General features: G+C 40.7%; 1 protein-coding gene across 7 annotated transcripts in view; it reads right to left on the reverse strand.

The window, feature by feature from the left end:
• Nucleotides 1-15,078, reverse strand: part of PPP1R12B (protein phosphatase 1 regulatory subunit 12B) — a gene marked incomplete at both ends in the record, with an annotated part of 173,196 nt that overhangs the window by 35,708 nt on the left and 122,410 nt on the right. The window contains one exon of one of the 7 annotated variants that reach the window (XM_084246414.1): nt 1,687-1,788. The exons of the other annotated variants lie outside the window; for them this stretch is intronic. Within the exon in view, the coding sequence (XP_084102540.1) occupies nt 1,687-1,788 (102 nt within the window). Of the gene's footprint in view, nt 1-1,686; nt 1,789-15,078 lie in introns of those variants that run through there. 7 annotated transcript variants of the gene reach the window in all.

The raw sequence follows: 15,078 nt of genomic DNA on the forward strand, positions 1-15,078 counted from the left end.
TGACGCTACTGTGGGAACCGTAGCCACTGACCACTAGACGTGGAAACAGTCTCTTATTAAAGCCATCCATGTTTTGGTTTCCTGTAATCCAAATTTTCAAATCCTCTCCCACTGTGACCTCTGTCTAAAAAGTTGGCACTGGGGAGATAATGGAATGAGGGTGGGAAGGCTGGATGGCAGCTGTTAGAACTGAGACCAGAAGAAAGGTGGGATCTAACTCTAAGGATGAAATGAGCTCAATCAGAAAAGGGGGAGAGTGCGTGTCACTACACACACTTTGTTGAATGCTCACCAGGTAGCACATGCTGCTCTTAGAATTGTGAGCACGGAGTAAACAGATGCTAATGAAGGACTCTGCATGGAAAGGCACCAGAGTCTGATAAGAGGGAAACACTGAGATGCTCCGTTAGTGTCCCTCATCTGGTAGACATCAAAGCCACATGGCAGCTGTGGGGCAGAGCACGCTAGCTCCTCAGGAAAGAGGCAGCAACCTATGTACTGAGACGGTGAGATGCCACACACAGTGGGGTCTCCCTTGGTCTTCTCCCTCACCAGAAACACATATGATGAGAGTTTTATGACAAAATCTTTTGTTATTCTGATAACTGAACATCCATGTCCTACACCAAGACACCATTTATTTAATTCTACTTCATGGCAAATCATACTGTGAGAAAGACATGGAAATGGATTTTTTTTTTGGCAGATTTTTCCCCCATGGCTCCCCAAATAAGGAAGCTCTGAGCGTCCCTCTTCCTGCCCTGTATGTACAATACAGCACAACCTTGTTCCCTAAGAAGGAACTGCTGTCTTGCCCACTACCTAATATGCCCATCGGGGCTTCTCATGGTTTGCGATTGGTAGCAGTTCTTGCTCTTGTCTGCTTCCTACAGAGGAAGACAGCAGATCAGATGCAAATGCCCATAAACAACCCACTTCAACAGGGACATTCGCTGGAAAAATGGAGAAGGGTCTTAAATGGACCTGCCAAGACATTACACACACCTCACACAGGAGTTATTTCTTTGGCATTTTAAGCACAAAATTTCCTAATGGTGACTGAGTGTCCATAACGCCTTGCTTATTATGTTTTCTTTCTCTTTCTTTATCACCCAGACATACAAAATAGGCAAAAGCATACTCTCTCATAGACGCATATAAATTTGCTTATAGAAACTGCACACAACTGAGGTCTAATATATGTAGTTTCATAGCCACTTGGGAGCTTTTTCTCTTGCAACACAATACTGACCTATAAAACACAGGAAAGGGAGCAACTAAATATAGTCAGAGAAATGAAGTCTTGTAAGATAGTGACAAGGACTCTAAAATCTTACTGTCAAGCCCTTTACAAGTGACAGTTAAGCACTAAAAGACAGAAATTGGAATCTGACATATTTAAGTCTGCTTTTACTTAAGACTATATTAAGTATTATGACCATAACCTCTTGCAGAGAAACTAACAGGGTCTTTACTGGCAAATTTTCTCTTTTTTCCCTTACTAATTCCCATATGCTCTGAAATGCCTTTGCTCTAAATGCTGACTCCCCAAGTAATACAATATATATGTCTGTATGTGTGTGTATATGTGTGTGTGTGTGTGTATATATATATATATATATATATATATTTCCCCCCAACCTTTGACACAACTATGAACATATGTAAATAAAAAATGTTGCTTACTCGGAGCGTCTTGGCAGTCGGGGAAGGAGATGCAGGGGGAGAATCAGACTGAGATTTTCTATTCCGAGTGAATTCTTTACTTCGGGTATATAGAGAGGACATGGCTTCTCAGGATGTAGACAAACACTGAACACTTGATTCTTCACACAAAGCTGGGAAATTGCCCTGTAGGTTACCCTCACAGAATCTCTCCTTTCAAGTTGATGTAAGACGACTTTGGATAGAACTAAATAAAGGATAACCGCCACCCTGTAAATTATAGTCTTGAGCTCTGAGCCAGTCCACAGTTAAACAGTCTGAGAGGCGTATTCCATCAATATTTTCAACTCAGCTCTAACCACAAGTGCTCAGGATGGGAGCTTACCGTGCCGAACCACACCTCTTACGCCTAGATTGAGTCCTGATTCTCCCATAGGACACTTATTGAGACTTGCTCCCCTTAAAACCTGTGTCTGGGTTCCCGATGACACCAGATTAAATCCCAGAAGAAAGACGATCTTGGATCCCGCTGGAGATGAGCCTGGGAACAACTACCGTCACTTTATCCAGAGGGAAGAAATAGAAATCCTCTAGAAAGCATGCTTCTTCCCTTCACTGCACTCCACTGTGCTGGAAGAAGTTTGAAACTGCCGTGATAAATGCAGGTTAAACAACTTGAAAAACCAAAAATTAGATATAAATAAGGAACCAAGCAGTCTGAGGAAGTTAAGTCTGAGGAAGTTAAGTTTCCCTAAAGTCCTCCAGACGAATCTGCTTTTACACATAAACACTCACAGTCATACACACATCTTTTCCCCTCCCCTCTGCTATTTTCTGACATTCCAAATCCTTATTCGCTCAGCGGGGAATGCTGGAGAGGAGCCAAGGGCAAAGATTCACTTTCAACTCAGAATTCGAGTTGCCACTTGTAGGAGGAAAAGAAACCCTGCCAGCTTCTAGGAATAAAGGGAGGCTCTCTAGGCGCAAGCTCGGGGCAGAACTCACCAAGCTCCGGCATCCCCTGCCTCAGAGCAGGCGGCGGTGCGGGGCCTCTGACTTCTCTGAACACTTCTCTAAACGTGAGGGTGGGGATTTTTCAACTCTTAAGTAGCAAAGCCCGGAGACAGGCACATCGGTCAAAGCACCTTCAGGCCTTTTGGGTTCCATTTTAAAGAGAGGTCATTCCTGCTGCACCATGAGGACGCCCAGCAAGTTGAAACTCTGGCCCACCGCAGAGGAAGCTCTATCACGTTAGGCTGTGTCTCTAATTATACAGATTACCAAAGCTTTCTAAAATGTCACCATAATAAGGGAAGATCAGGATGGGAAAGGGAGTACAGGTGAGGGGAAAGAAAGGCAGGTCCAGTATTGAAGAAAGAAAACAGACTGGAGAACCACAAGACTACGGGATTGAGTAGCCCAGAGAGAAAACTGGGTTAAAAAGAAAGGAATGCATTTGCTTGGTGGTGAAGGATTTTGGATTTTAACTTGAAACATCTCAAACTTAATCTTTTGTACTCTGTTGTCATCGCTATCCCATCCAAAATTTCTAGGTCAAATGCTTTCTAAGCCAATGGGCTTATCCCTAAAGCAGCAACTCACTTCTCGTGGGTTCTTGGAAATTCTACACCACCTTCCCTTTTCTTGCATGAAATTTATACTTTTTCCTTCAAATTTTCCCAGCCTGTCACCTTTTTTCCTCATTTGTCTTGTTATCTTATTTTTATGAGCAATTTTGTGAAATTAAATAAAAGGAAATGATCTGCTACATTCCCAAGCTTAAACACTTCTTAACAAGACAGATCAATTCTTGCACAAACCAGAATTATACTGTGTCTAAAAGGCCAATTATCTTGGGCATTCAGAGCTATGAATTTTACAATTTAGATCCTGCTTATATTGCTAATCCCATCTGATTAATAGCTCGTTTTTCTCTATTAGACCTCTTCACTTAGAAAAGAAATGTTGACATAAGCCTAAACGGTAACACTCTCATAGCAAATATGATTGGCTGGGGAAGGATTAGGATGGCAAACTTTTTAAATATCTAGAATCAAAGTCACCAGTTTACATTATTCCTTAAAGAGACTGCAAGAACAATTCTGACCAGCCACAGTTTCCTGGCCTCTTTCTACAAGGTTTACAAAGTGATTTCATTACTCATTGGCAGCTGAAGAGGCAAGGTAAAAGCCCATTACTCTCAAAAGTTTCTCCTCTTTGCCCCTTTTCACTTCTACCTACGTTGACTTCTAGGCAGTACTAACAATGGTAAAATCATATTTCACGGAGTGTCTTAACATTATCTTACCTGATCCTTTGGACAATGCTGAAAAGTACATTACTCTTATCTTAGAAATGGGGAAACAATTTCTGAAAGGCTAAATGACTTTGCAAAGACACACAGCCAGTAAGAGTGCAGCAAAAGACAGCTGCCTGAGGAGTAAGCTTTGATTGATTAGGTATCTTTAAGGATTTGAAAAGATCCACCAATTCAAATCCTTCTTCAAAAAGACTGGGCATGGGAGAAACTCACAAGAACACATCAGGAATATAGGGATGGAATAAGGATAAGTTCTCCAAAAAGTTAAATCAAATCTCTTTCTTTTATTCACTTGTTCTTTTACATATTTAGTTAGCTTTTTCTTCAACCTAACCAACAAGCATTTGTTTCCTTTCTTACTCATAAGACATTAACTCCCCTGTGAAATGAAAATATCCTTCACATCCCAGTGAAAATAAAAACTAAAAGGAAGTATTCTTGGACACAGTCTTGTGCCCTTCAGTTACATAGGTGATCTAATTTGTAGGCAGTACACCACATTCTAGAGCCATTCCCAAGCTAGGAATCCAGAGATGAAAACATTCTATTCCCCTCCATATTTCCTAATATAAAGTATAACATTCTCACCTAGGGCATATATACTGCAACTCAGAAAGCCTGTTTTCTCTTCAAAACAACCAACATGAAGGAATATTGGAGAGTAAGAATCACCTTCTGCAATTGAGAATCCAGTCTATTCTTTCTCTAATCAAGGTTTAGTAACCAAAGAGCCTGGTAAAGCAACAAGTCTGTTAATAGCCACTTGCTTAGAAAGCAATTTATTTCAGATAGGCAGAAGAGAATGTTAAGTTCATCTGTTTTATTTGTTCCAGATAAGATGGAGAAAAAAATGTTCACAAACTTTAAGATGTTATTTGTTAAAACTGAATTAACACTCTCAGGTAGTCAGCTCAGAGTCTCCAACAAATATAAGAACTATCAGATAAAGTGTCCACATATGTTTATCTTGGCCATGGCACACATCAAATATGTGAGCAAGTCAGTAAAATTTCATATGATGTAAATCCTCATTATCAACTTTCTTGACTCAACTCACACAAAGTAATGTTCTAGTAGAATCTTTCCAATAAGAGTAAAAAAATTAATAAACCAGTTGAGTAACTTCCAACTTTTCTTTATTTTTCTAAATCAAGAAAATTAAATGTATGGGTCAAGAGTGATGTCTGCTGGAATAACAACCCTCCCCCACCCTCCCAGTGATTTCCAAAGCAACCAATATACCACATCATGCTGTACATGTGGTTTGGGAAGGATGTGGTCTTCAAGGTCAGTTATTCTGGGTTGAAATTCAAGGTCTGCTTAGCTGTCTGAAATGATGAAGTGCCTTAATTGCACAGAATCTTACCTGGCTCACTTAAAAAACACTGCCTACAATACTGTGACCATACTGCCTACCTTGTAGAGTTGTTACTCAGTGTAAGTCTAAGACACAGATATCGTCCAGCACAGCATCTAGCACATGGTTAGGATCAGGTTTTGTCACAAAAGTACTTGATCGACATGCATGTGCACACCGAAATCATGCATAAGGGTCTAAATGAAAATTCAGAGCAAAGAGCTGAGATCTGCCTGCACTCAATTTCTTTGTGGTTATGTCAAAGGCCACTGAAGGAGATGGCAGCATCTCCTTTTCAAATATTTTAGGAAAAACCCTATATTTCTATCTATCTACTCCTTTCCTACCTCCCATTTTCTTTCCTGAAAGGCAGTCCCCTAATATAAGGGAAGGGTACATTAGTGAGTCAGTGGCCTGATGTAGTAGGAAACTGACTTTAGACTGGGGGATTAAACAAGCAAATATATCAAGGATAATGGGAGTGAGGTTTATCACTGTTGACGGCAGGTACAAGTAAAAGGGGAAAGCTAGAATTAAACTGATGGTGGTATGCAGGGATTGAAAGGATTGGTGTGAACATATGATTTCCAACATACATATATATAAATAACTAAAGATGCAAGTGTGTGAGCAAATGCACCTTTATATGCATTTCCCAGGTGTGTCTACTGAGAAGGCCAAGGAGAAGCAATATCCCAGGAACATTTATTATTATTTTTTAAAGATTTATTTATTTTTGCATACAAGAGCTGGGGTACAGGCCAGAGACGAGGGGGTGAGAGAATTCACCAGAGACAGAGTAGGGAACAGAAAAGGCAGACTGACTGAAATACACTGCTGAGGGGAGCAGAGGGCGAGACAGCAGAGGTCTGCCTCGCCACGTGGGTCTCTCCCTGGCTGGCCGGGGATTGAACTTATGCTTCAGAGGCTGCAGATTGCTTCATAGTGGGGTGCTTAACCCATTGCGTCACCAGGGAGGCCCCCAGGAGCATTTAGCACACTTAGAGCCAACATCATTGCTTCTCAATGCCACTACCCACCAAAAGAAAAGGGTACTCTGGAGAAATGGCTAACTCAAGAGCTAGGGCAAGTAAAGCAAATGAGGCTGTCTGTTGTGTCAGAAAGTAAGGAAACACTTAAAACAATGATGAGGACATGACAGAAGGACACAGACTTGCATTAAAAAGTCAAACCTGGGACAATTTGACCATCAAAATAAACAATGGACAGGGATTTCTGGTCAACAAGGGCAGCATGTTTGTGAGTTTTCTCAGGTAAAATAAGGTTTATGGAGTAAGTGGAAAAGGAAGATGTGTGTTGAAAAGAGAAAACAGAACACCCAGAGGAGCTCAGCAGATTGAAAGTGTTCTTAAAGTAGATACTGATGTTTTAATGAAAGATGTTCAAGAGACAGTGCCAAGAGACAACCCAGTGTGAGGTAAAAGGTGGAAAGATGACATGAAAATGGGAACTGACATTAAGAGAAAGTGTCCTAGGGCCTCCCTGGTGGAGCAGCGGTTGAGCGCTGGGTTGCGAAGCTGCCCGCGGCCTCTGTGGCACCAGTTCGATCCCCGGCTGCTCCCGGCCACCGGAGGAGGGTCCCACAGGGCGCGCAGACCTCTCCTGCCACCCGCTGCTCCCCTCAGCAGTGTACTTCGGTCCTTCTGCCTGCTCTGCTCCCTGCTCTGGCTCTGGTGAATTCTCTCGCCCTCCCGCGCTTCTGACTGTACCCAGTGCATGTATAAACAAACAAACAAATAAATAAACATGCCTCTATAAAAAAAAAAAAAAAAGAGAGAAAGTGTCCTAGACCAGCATGGGCTGTACCTCATATGATTGAACCAGAGGCAAAGAAAAAGCTTGAAGGCAATGCAAGGAAGGGGAAAGCAAAGCCAGTGCAATGAGGGCAGCTAAGGCTTTGTTTTGGTAGACTCTTAAAACTGGAGAAATGTCACATAGGACAGATCTTTGATAAGAAGGTGGATACTGATTTCAGGTTCTACCAAATGAAAACTTTGTTTCTGTACTTTAACTTGGCCTTTTTCTTGAACTCATACCCAATGTAATTTATCAAGTTGGTATGGGGAACTTGATTACAATACTTTCTTTGAAAAACAATAAGCAAGTATATAATCCACTAAATAAAATAAGAATCCATATAAATAAATGAAAGCTTTTCCTTACAGTAAAATGCCTACTAAAAAAAATGTAAAAAGAATAATGAAATTTTAAAAATCAGTTTGCTAGCCATCATTGTAAAATCACTCCAAGAAAGGATCATTACTGGTTGCCAAAACTAGCGGGTAAAATATCATGGTGGACTGGTTTTAAGTAATCTCAAAGTACCACCTCGAGAACTATTTATTAATCACAAAGGAGAAAAAGGGAACCACTGTGGCGAAACCTGGCAGAAACCTTGTATTCAAGAGATCAAAAGTCAATCTACTGGCAGTGGGACAAATGGTTGGGGCACACAGAGAAGACAGTGTGGCTTCTGTGACACTGTAGTACAAATGCATAAACTGAGTCAGGTTATGAGGAAACAATGGGCCCATATTGCGGGACAAACACAACAGGTTTGTTAAAAGACAAAATGCTTGTGAAGTCAAGGAAAGATTTCAGAGGAAAGACTAAAGAGGAAAGCCTAGTGTGAGCCTTTCGGCACAGATACAGTTAAGATTACATGTTCAGGGCCTCCCTGGTGGCGCAGCGGTTGAGCGCTGGGTTGTGAAGCTGCCCGCAGCCTCTGCAGCGCCAGTTTGATCCCCAGCCACCAGGCGAGGGTCCCACATGTCACGCAGATCTCTCCTGGCGCCCGCTGCTCCCCTCAGCAGTGTATCGTCAGTCTGCCTGTTCTGTTTCCCGTTCCGGCTCTGGTGAATTCTCTCACCCTCCTGCGCTTCTGACTGTACTCAGTGCTTGTATAAATAAAAATAAAAATAAATAAATCTTAAAAAAAAAGTTTGAAAAAAAAAGATTACATGTTCACCTAAGAGCTGAGTTTGTTAGTGGAGGGCAGTCACTGGGCTGAGGGAATAGTGACTGCAACCTGAGACTTGTTAGGTCATGAATCCATTTAGTGGCTCAGAATCAGATGAATAAAAAGTGAAACAAGATAGCAAATGTCAATGCATTATACATAGTAAGCAAATGTCAATGCATTATACATAGTAAATAATGCTATCTTCCACGAGACTGTTATTCAGTTATCCATTAAGACATTTATTTGCACGCTGGGCCACAGTGTAAAATGCACTTCTTACCATGGATGACCATCAAAAATGTTTGGGGGACTCCCTGGTGGTGCAAGGGGTTAGGACGCAGCCTATGAGGCTGTCCACAGCACGAGTTCGATCCCTGGCCGGCCAGGGAGCAGCCCACACGGTGCAGCAGACCTCTCCTGACTCGCCCCCGGCTCCCCTCAGCAGTGTACTTTGGTCAATCCACTTGTTCTGTTTCCCACTCTGTCTCTGATGTGTCCTCTCACCCCCCACACATCTGGCCTGTACCCCAGCTCGTGTATGCATAAATAAATAAATCTTTAAAAAAATGTTTGAAAGCCAAGAACAGTCTGCAGAAATCTTTTGTTGGCAAGAAGAGCAGAAGTGGTTTGTTCTCTGGTTTGATAGAAAGATAGTCTCCTTGTTCTTGGGTTATCAAACTGGGTTATATGGGCTTTGAACTAAATTTGACCCAATATTATACTGCTTCATCAGTAAAATCTGCAAATGCTACAAAAAGTCATAACTTATTCAACAAATTCGGGACTTGGTCAACAAACACCACAAAAAAGGAGAGAATGATATTTTGCTATAGTCGACACAATTTCGAGAAACTACTGTCGATTTTAACATACAGATGTTTAGGGCACCTGAAGGCACCCTGCAAATCCTTCATGTGGCCTGTGGCATGAATGGAGATGTTTCAAATGTCACCAAGGGCTTTAGGGGAACCAGGACAGTCCCTTCCTATCGTCTCAGGAAGAAATGCTTGGAATGCTAACTCATTTTCTCCTAAATGAAGAACAAGTTTCCCCTTTTTTCCTGATAAACTGACAATTCAAAATGAACAGTGCTTGTGACCATGAGAAAGATGGACTATAGTTGCCTCTGTCTTTAGAATTTGTAAGTATATCACCTTGGTTATTAAAACACAAAGTAGGGCCTCCCGGTGGCGCAGCGGTTGAGTGCTGGGCTGCGAAGCTGCTTGCCACCTCTGTAGCGCCGGTTCGATCCCCGGCTGCTCCCCGGCCACCGGGCGAGGGTGCCACATGGCGCGCAGACCTCTCCTGCTGCCCACTGCTCCCCATAGCAGTGTACTTCGATCCTTCTGCCTGCTCTGCTCCCCGCTCTGGCTCTGGTGAATTCTCTCACCCTCCCACACTTCTGACTGTACCCAGTGCTTGTACAAATAAATAAATAAATCTTTAAAAAAAAAAAAAAACACAAAGTAATTAAGCTAACAGGTGAAAAAAAAAAAAGATCAGTGATTCCACAGGCTGTATTTGTCATTCAGCAGAGATTACTAACCTACAGAAGGGGTCCTGAAATTTACCCAAGGCAGACCAGAGTGACTAAAAAATATTTTAAAAACAACAACAAAACTTCATCTAGTAATGGCATGGCCTGAAGAGTTATATAAGGGAGAAGAGAATGTGAAAGCACAGATGAAACAATAGACATCTGCTCTCTGGTTCAGAGCCAAACTAATCTTTTTAATTCCTGAGGGCAGAGTATACACATACAAACCTGTGTGCATAAGGAAGTAGTTACACCTGCAAAACTGTATATTAACTACCGAAAAAAGCTGTTATAAACAACCCTTAGTTCTAGTAGATTGTAAAACTTAAAAAAGGCCTTCTTTAATCATGCTACAAGTTATGCCAACTCTAACCTCTTGAAATAGGATCCTTTTAAAATTGAGATTACTTAATGAGAGCTATGCAGACTCAGAGGAACATTCTGGCTAAGGGGTCAGCAAAGCCTCATGAGCTCTTGTGAAGGTCAGAACTGAGCCCCAGCTATGAAATATAATTTTTTTCAACTTTGAATGTTTTACTTCTTAAGCTGTATTTTGAGTTTACAGTTGTTTCATTACTCTTCTACATCTTTCATATGTTTTAGTTATATTACATAAAAATTGTTTTTCACATCTTCAGAACTATTACATCCAGTAAAAGCAAAGCATCCAGTTCAGGAAGAAGGAATTAACTTCTAAAGATACAGTTGTCCTAAGAAGATTTAATCAATATAAAATATTGAAGTTAATACATGTTGTGTGATTTTAGCCAGAAACTTTAGGCCTAGACTTTTTTGAAGGGGCCCCAAACCTGAAACTTAATCAACTGGAACTGCAATCTCTAAGATTCTATTTTTGGCTTGGTGCCCAAAGAGCCCTTTATATCACCTATTTCATCAAGTATAGCAAAAGTGTGAAAGATCCTTCTGGAAGTGAGCATGGTTTCCAAACCACAATGACTTTAAGGTCCAAAGGAGACTGTCAACAGCTTGGCAGGTGTTACCTAGCCTTTCAAAAGTTCTGTTGCTGCTTCCTGAAAAACAGCTTTTATTTATTTATTTATTTACTTACTTACTTACTTACTACGAGTGTGAAACAGAGCAATTATTTCAGGCTTACTTATGACTACCAAAGTCAAAGAAAATATTTTTATTTTTATCATCAACTGATACTTTTCTTCTACCAATACATCTAACAGGTATTAAGAACTTACGGCATGCAAGGTGCTAAATAAGTTTATTGTCTTCAAAGAGATGATAGGAAGTCTCAAGTTTTCTATAAGTGCAAAATGAGGGCTTCACAGTGTTAACACAAATAATCAAGTCCTCTTCTCCTATGTGTTCTTATATAAGTAACTTCTAATCTCACAAAACAAAAATGCTGATTTTAAAGGAGACCACCAGTAGTACACAGTGAAATCAGAAGAATAGTGAGAGATAGTAAAAGCTTAGTTTACTATTCTGTGTATTCATACTGTTGTTTTTATTAGCCAGCAAAGAGAGGGGCTGCAACATTGCCTGAGGAAGAGGAGGGATGTGAGAACCTTGAAAGAAATAGGAAGTTCTTGGTGCCTCTCTGGTGGCGCAAAGGGTTAAGCATAGCACTGTGACCAGGGAGCTACCCACATGGTGCAGCAGACCTCTCCTGTCTCACTCGCTGCTCCCCTTAGCTGTATTTCAGTAGATCTGCTGAAATACACAGCTGTTCTGCTCCCCACTCTGTCTCTGGTGAATCCGCTCATCCCCCTGCACCTGGCCTATACCCCAGTTTTTGTATGCATGAATAAATTTTTAAAATCTGTGTGATATGAAACCCTCCCCCTTTCTTGAGGAGGGGAAGATCTGGGATGGCAGCTTGGGCTAAGTGATGACTACTGCACAGGTGCTCCTGAGTAAGGTAGACTGTACCAGGAATTCTACCACAAAATGAATCTCATACCCTCAACTTCCCCTTTGAAGTGAATCATTCCAGAATGAAGAATTGGTCTTCATTCCACATTTAAGGAAATGCAGAGCAAAGTCATGCAGTTCTTTCTACTTAATAAAGGCTTTTGACAGGCATTCTTTATGAAAGCACTAAAATCAGACTAGCAAAATATAGCCACTAAGAGGCAGAGGATAGCTGGTGGGTTGATGGGGTGAAGGGAGGATACAGCACCTTTTCAAAGCACAAAGAAGTGACAGAGAGGCAAAGTAAGACAAGATCTACAAATTGCCTAGCATGGAGCTCATGATTTTTTTTTTTTTAATAAAGATTTATTTATTTATTTATACAAACACTGGGTATAGTCAGAAGCGCGGGAGGGTGAGAGAATTCACCAGAGCCAGAGCGGGGAACAGAACAGGCAGACTGATGATACACTGCTGAGGGGAGCAGCGGGTGGCAGGAGAGATCTGCGTGCTATGTGGGACCCTCACCCAGTGGCCGGGGATCAAACCGGCACTGCAGAGGCTGCGGGCAGCTTCGCAACCCAGCGCTCAACCGCTGCGCCACCGGGGAGGCCCAAGCTCACTGATTTTTACTAGTCTACAAAAGGTTCCTAATCTTGCTTTCATTTACTTAAATAATCATGTCTCAGTATTATAAAAGTTTAAATCTCAGAAACTCATTTAGGGTATAGGATTATATAGGTTCTTTAAGAAAATCATTCTGCAAACCTGTCCCAAAATAGGTTATAGGTTTAGTGTTTTGTAATTAAATTTAAATTTAGCAACAACTAAAAAAGGCAAACTGAAGTGGAAAGCCACCTCCTTTTTATATGAATAATGTATGCAGCTTACCCCATACATACTTTCTCTTTGGGCCACCAGGGATAGAAAGAAAGGGCAGTAAAGTTAGCAGGGGCAGCTCAGAAACCAAGCAGAGGTTTTCAGGGGTGGAGAAGGGGGTGGGAGCCATGCTTCCTGCAGAGGCATTTGAATCTGTGAAGGCTCTGGTTCTCACAGTGACTGAGGCTGTAGCCAGCATTTAGTAGCACAGGGCCAAGGACGCTGACTCCCCCACTGTGCTCAGACAGAACCAACTCATAGAGAATTATTCTGCCAAAATGCTCATAGTGTCTGATAAGAAAAAATGCTTGACCTGATCAGAAGTAATGCAAGCAAAGGAAATCTTTTTGATTAGCTTGAAAGTAGCCATTTTCCCACCTTAAACCCAATAAAATTGAGTGGCTGGTTTAAATAAACACCCTATACTTATCTGTTCAAATTATTTTCTTCTGTGTGAAGAGAATCCTTAAAGGTCCAACTTTCCCTTTTTCTGCCTATCTCATTTCCACTAGACATCAATTTGCCTGTTTCATGAGGGTTCTTCTAGGGGAGGTTTAAGCTTTGATTCTGGCTAAGAAAATACAGCTTGAACTCTGAAGATGACATGAAAGTTTCTCCCTGTACCCAAAATACAGGAGATACTAAAACAAACAAAAAAATCATTAGACCAAAAGTTTGAAAGAAAAAAAGATTCATAGGGTGAGTACAATTGTTTATCCAGATTATTTTGCTCATGGTAGGTAAAGAACAGTCTGTGCCTGTGTAAAAAGAAACGCATATCAATATAATATAATGCAGAAACAAAGCTCCTAGGCCAGCCATGGAGGGTGGGGAAGGGAAATGAAACAATTCCCTGGGTACATAAGTAACGGTCCTGTCTACGTAGTCATTCCCACAATGCAATGCCAAGGTAATTACGCTGAGGTAAACACTGCTTGCTGCAGAGTGTAGGAGCTACATATGCACTTTGCTAAGAAACACAATTTGTGAGCTTCATGAGGCATAGCAATGTTAGCAGCAAATGGGACCAATGTGGGAATCAAATGAATTAGATTCCCGAGTCTGTCTGTTACTTAGCATACAATACAGGAAAAGAACTGAGCTCCATGATAACTGAGTGAATGGCAGCATAAAACCCACATGTTATTTTCTTTGAGCACCACAGCACCTGAGACCTAACAGTGGAGTGCTCCAGGCACTGGTCCAAGTGGCTTGCATGATGCCGTGTGTAATATTGCTGGTCACTAGGAGTGGGGATAACAATTTGTTATTATAGAAAAGCTCAGAGTCCATCTCTGTATGTTTAGTCAATGCACAATTAAACAAATAAGCCAAAAAACAATGATATCTTTTCCATGCCACAGAATACTTGTGACCGAGCTATCTACTAAAAGCATGTTATTAATTCAGATTGAGTGATGTTATCCAAAATCCACCATTAAAACCGGAATCAGTACTGTAAGCACTAAAAATATCTGTTTTTAACCACATGGAAGGGTGATCACAAAGTCTGATGCTCCTGCCTATAAAACTTGTAGCACCCTAGGTATCATTAGCCAAATATTTTGATTGCTGTAGCCCTGCTTGTGGGAAAAATTCAGATTTTGCATTTGTTTTTCCCACCCCAGTTTCCTTTTGTTTTTCCTAAACAACTTGGAAGCAAGACAAGTTAGTGTGGATTCTGGTCTCCTTCTTTTTCTTCTCTGAAATGTTCTGTAAAAGACATGTATTTTTATACCTTTTCCTTGAAGGTTTTATAAAATTTCTCCTCAAGTTAGTGTAGGCCTGTGCTGTGGTCAGAGGTTGGGATGGTAGTCATTAAAATAATATTAAACTTTCTTTAATAGTTATTATACTTTTCTGTTTTCTTATTTCTTCTAGAGTCATTTTGATATTTTATATTTTCCAAGAAATGTGTCCACTTAAAGTTTTCATGCTTTTTGGCATAATGTTTAAAATAATATCTTATGCCTTTTTAAAAATCAGTCTTATTTTTATTATCAAAATGATTTTTTTTTCAAAATGACTTTCAGTGAAACCTCTGGAGTGTTCAGAGTGTAATGGTGACAGAGAACTATTTCTCAAGTATACTCCTCAAAATTGAAATGCATAAATAATTTTAGGGATCCCTCAAGTTGGTCATTTCTTTTCATTATTGGAAAGTTGAAAGATGAATCAAACTATAATTACATATTTTTACCTCTTAATGTGAAAAATACTGTGTACCAAGTAACATGTGGATTAAAAAGCATAATAATATAACGGAAGCTTATTTTAAATATACTTAAGGAACTCCTTTAAAATACCCCCAATAAGCCCAGGGCTTGGGTGATGACCACACTAAAATGACAAGATCATTTTAGTCAAGAAAGAAGGAAAATGAAGATGACATTTGTCAGGTATAGAGCCTCTCGCTTGTTAGGTCCATGGTCTTTGATTTTATGGCTTCT

The sequence above is a fragment of the Talpa europaea genome (assembly GCF_964194135.1).
Source record: "Talpa europaea genome assembly, chromosome: 10".
NCBI classification, from domain to species: Eukaryota; Metazoa; Chordata; class Mammalia; order Eulipotyphla; family Talpidae; genus Talpa; species Talpa europaea.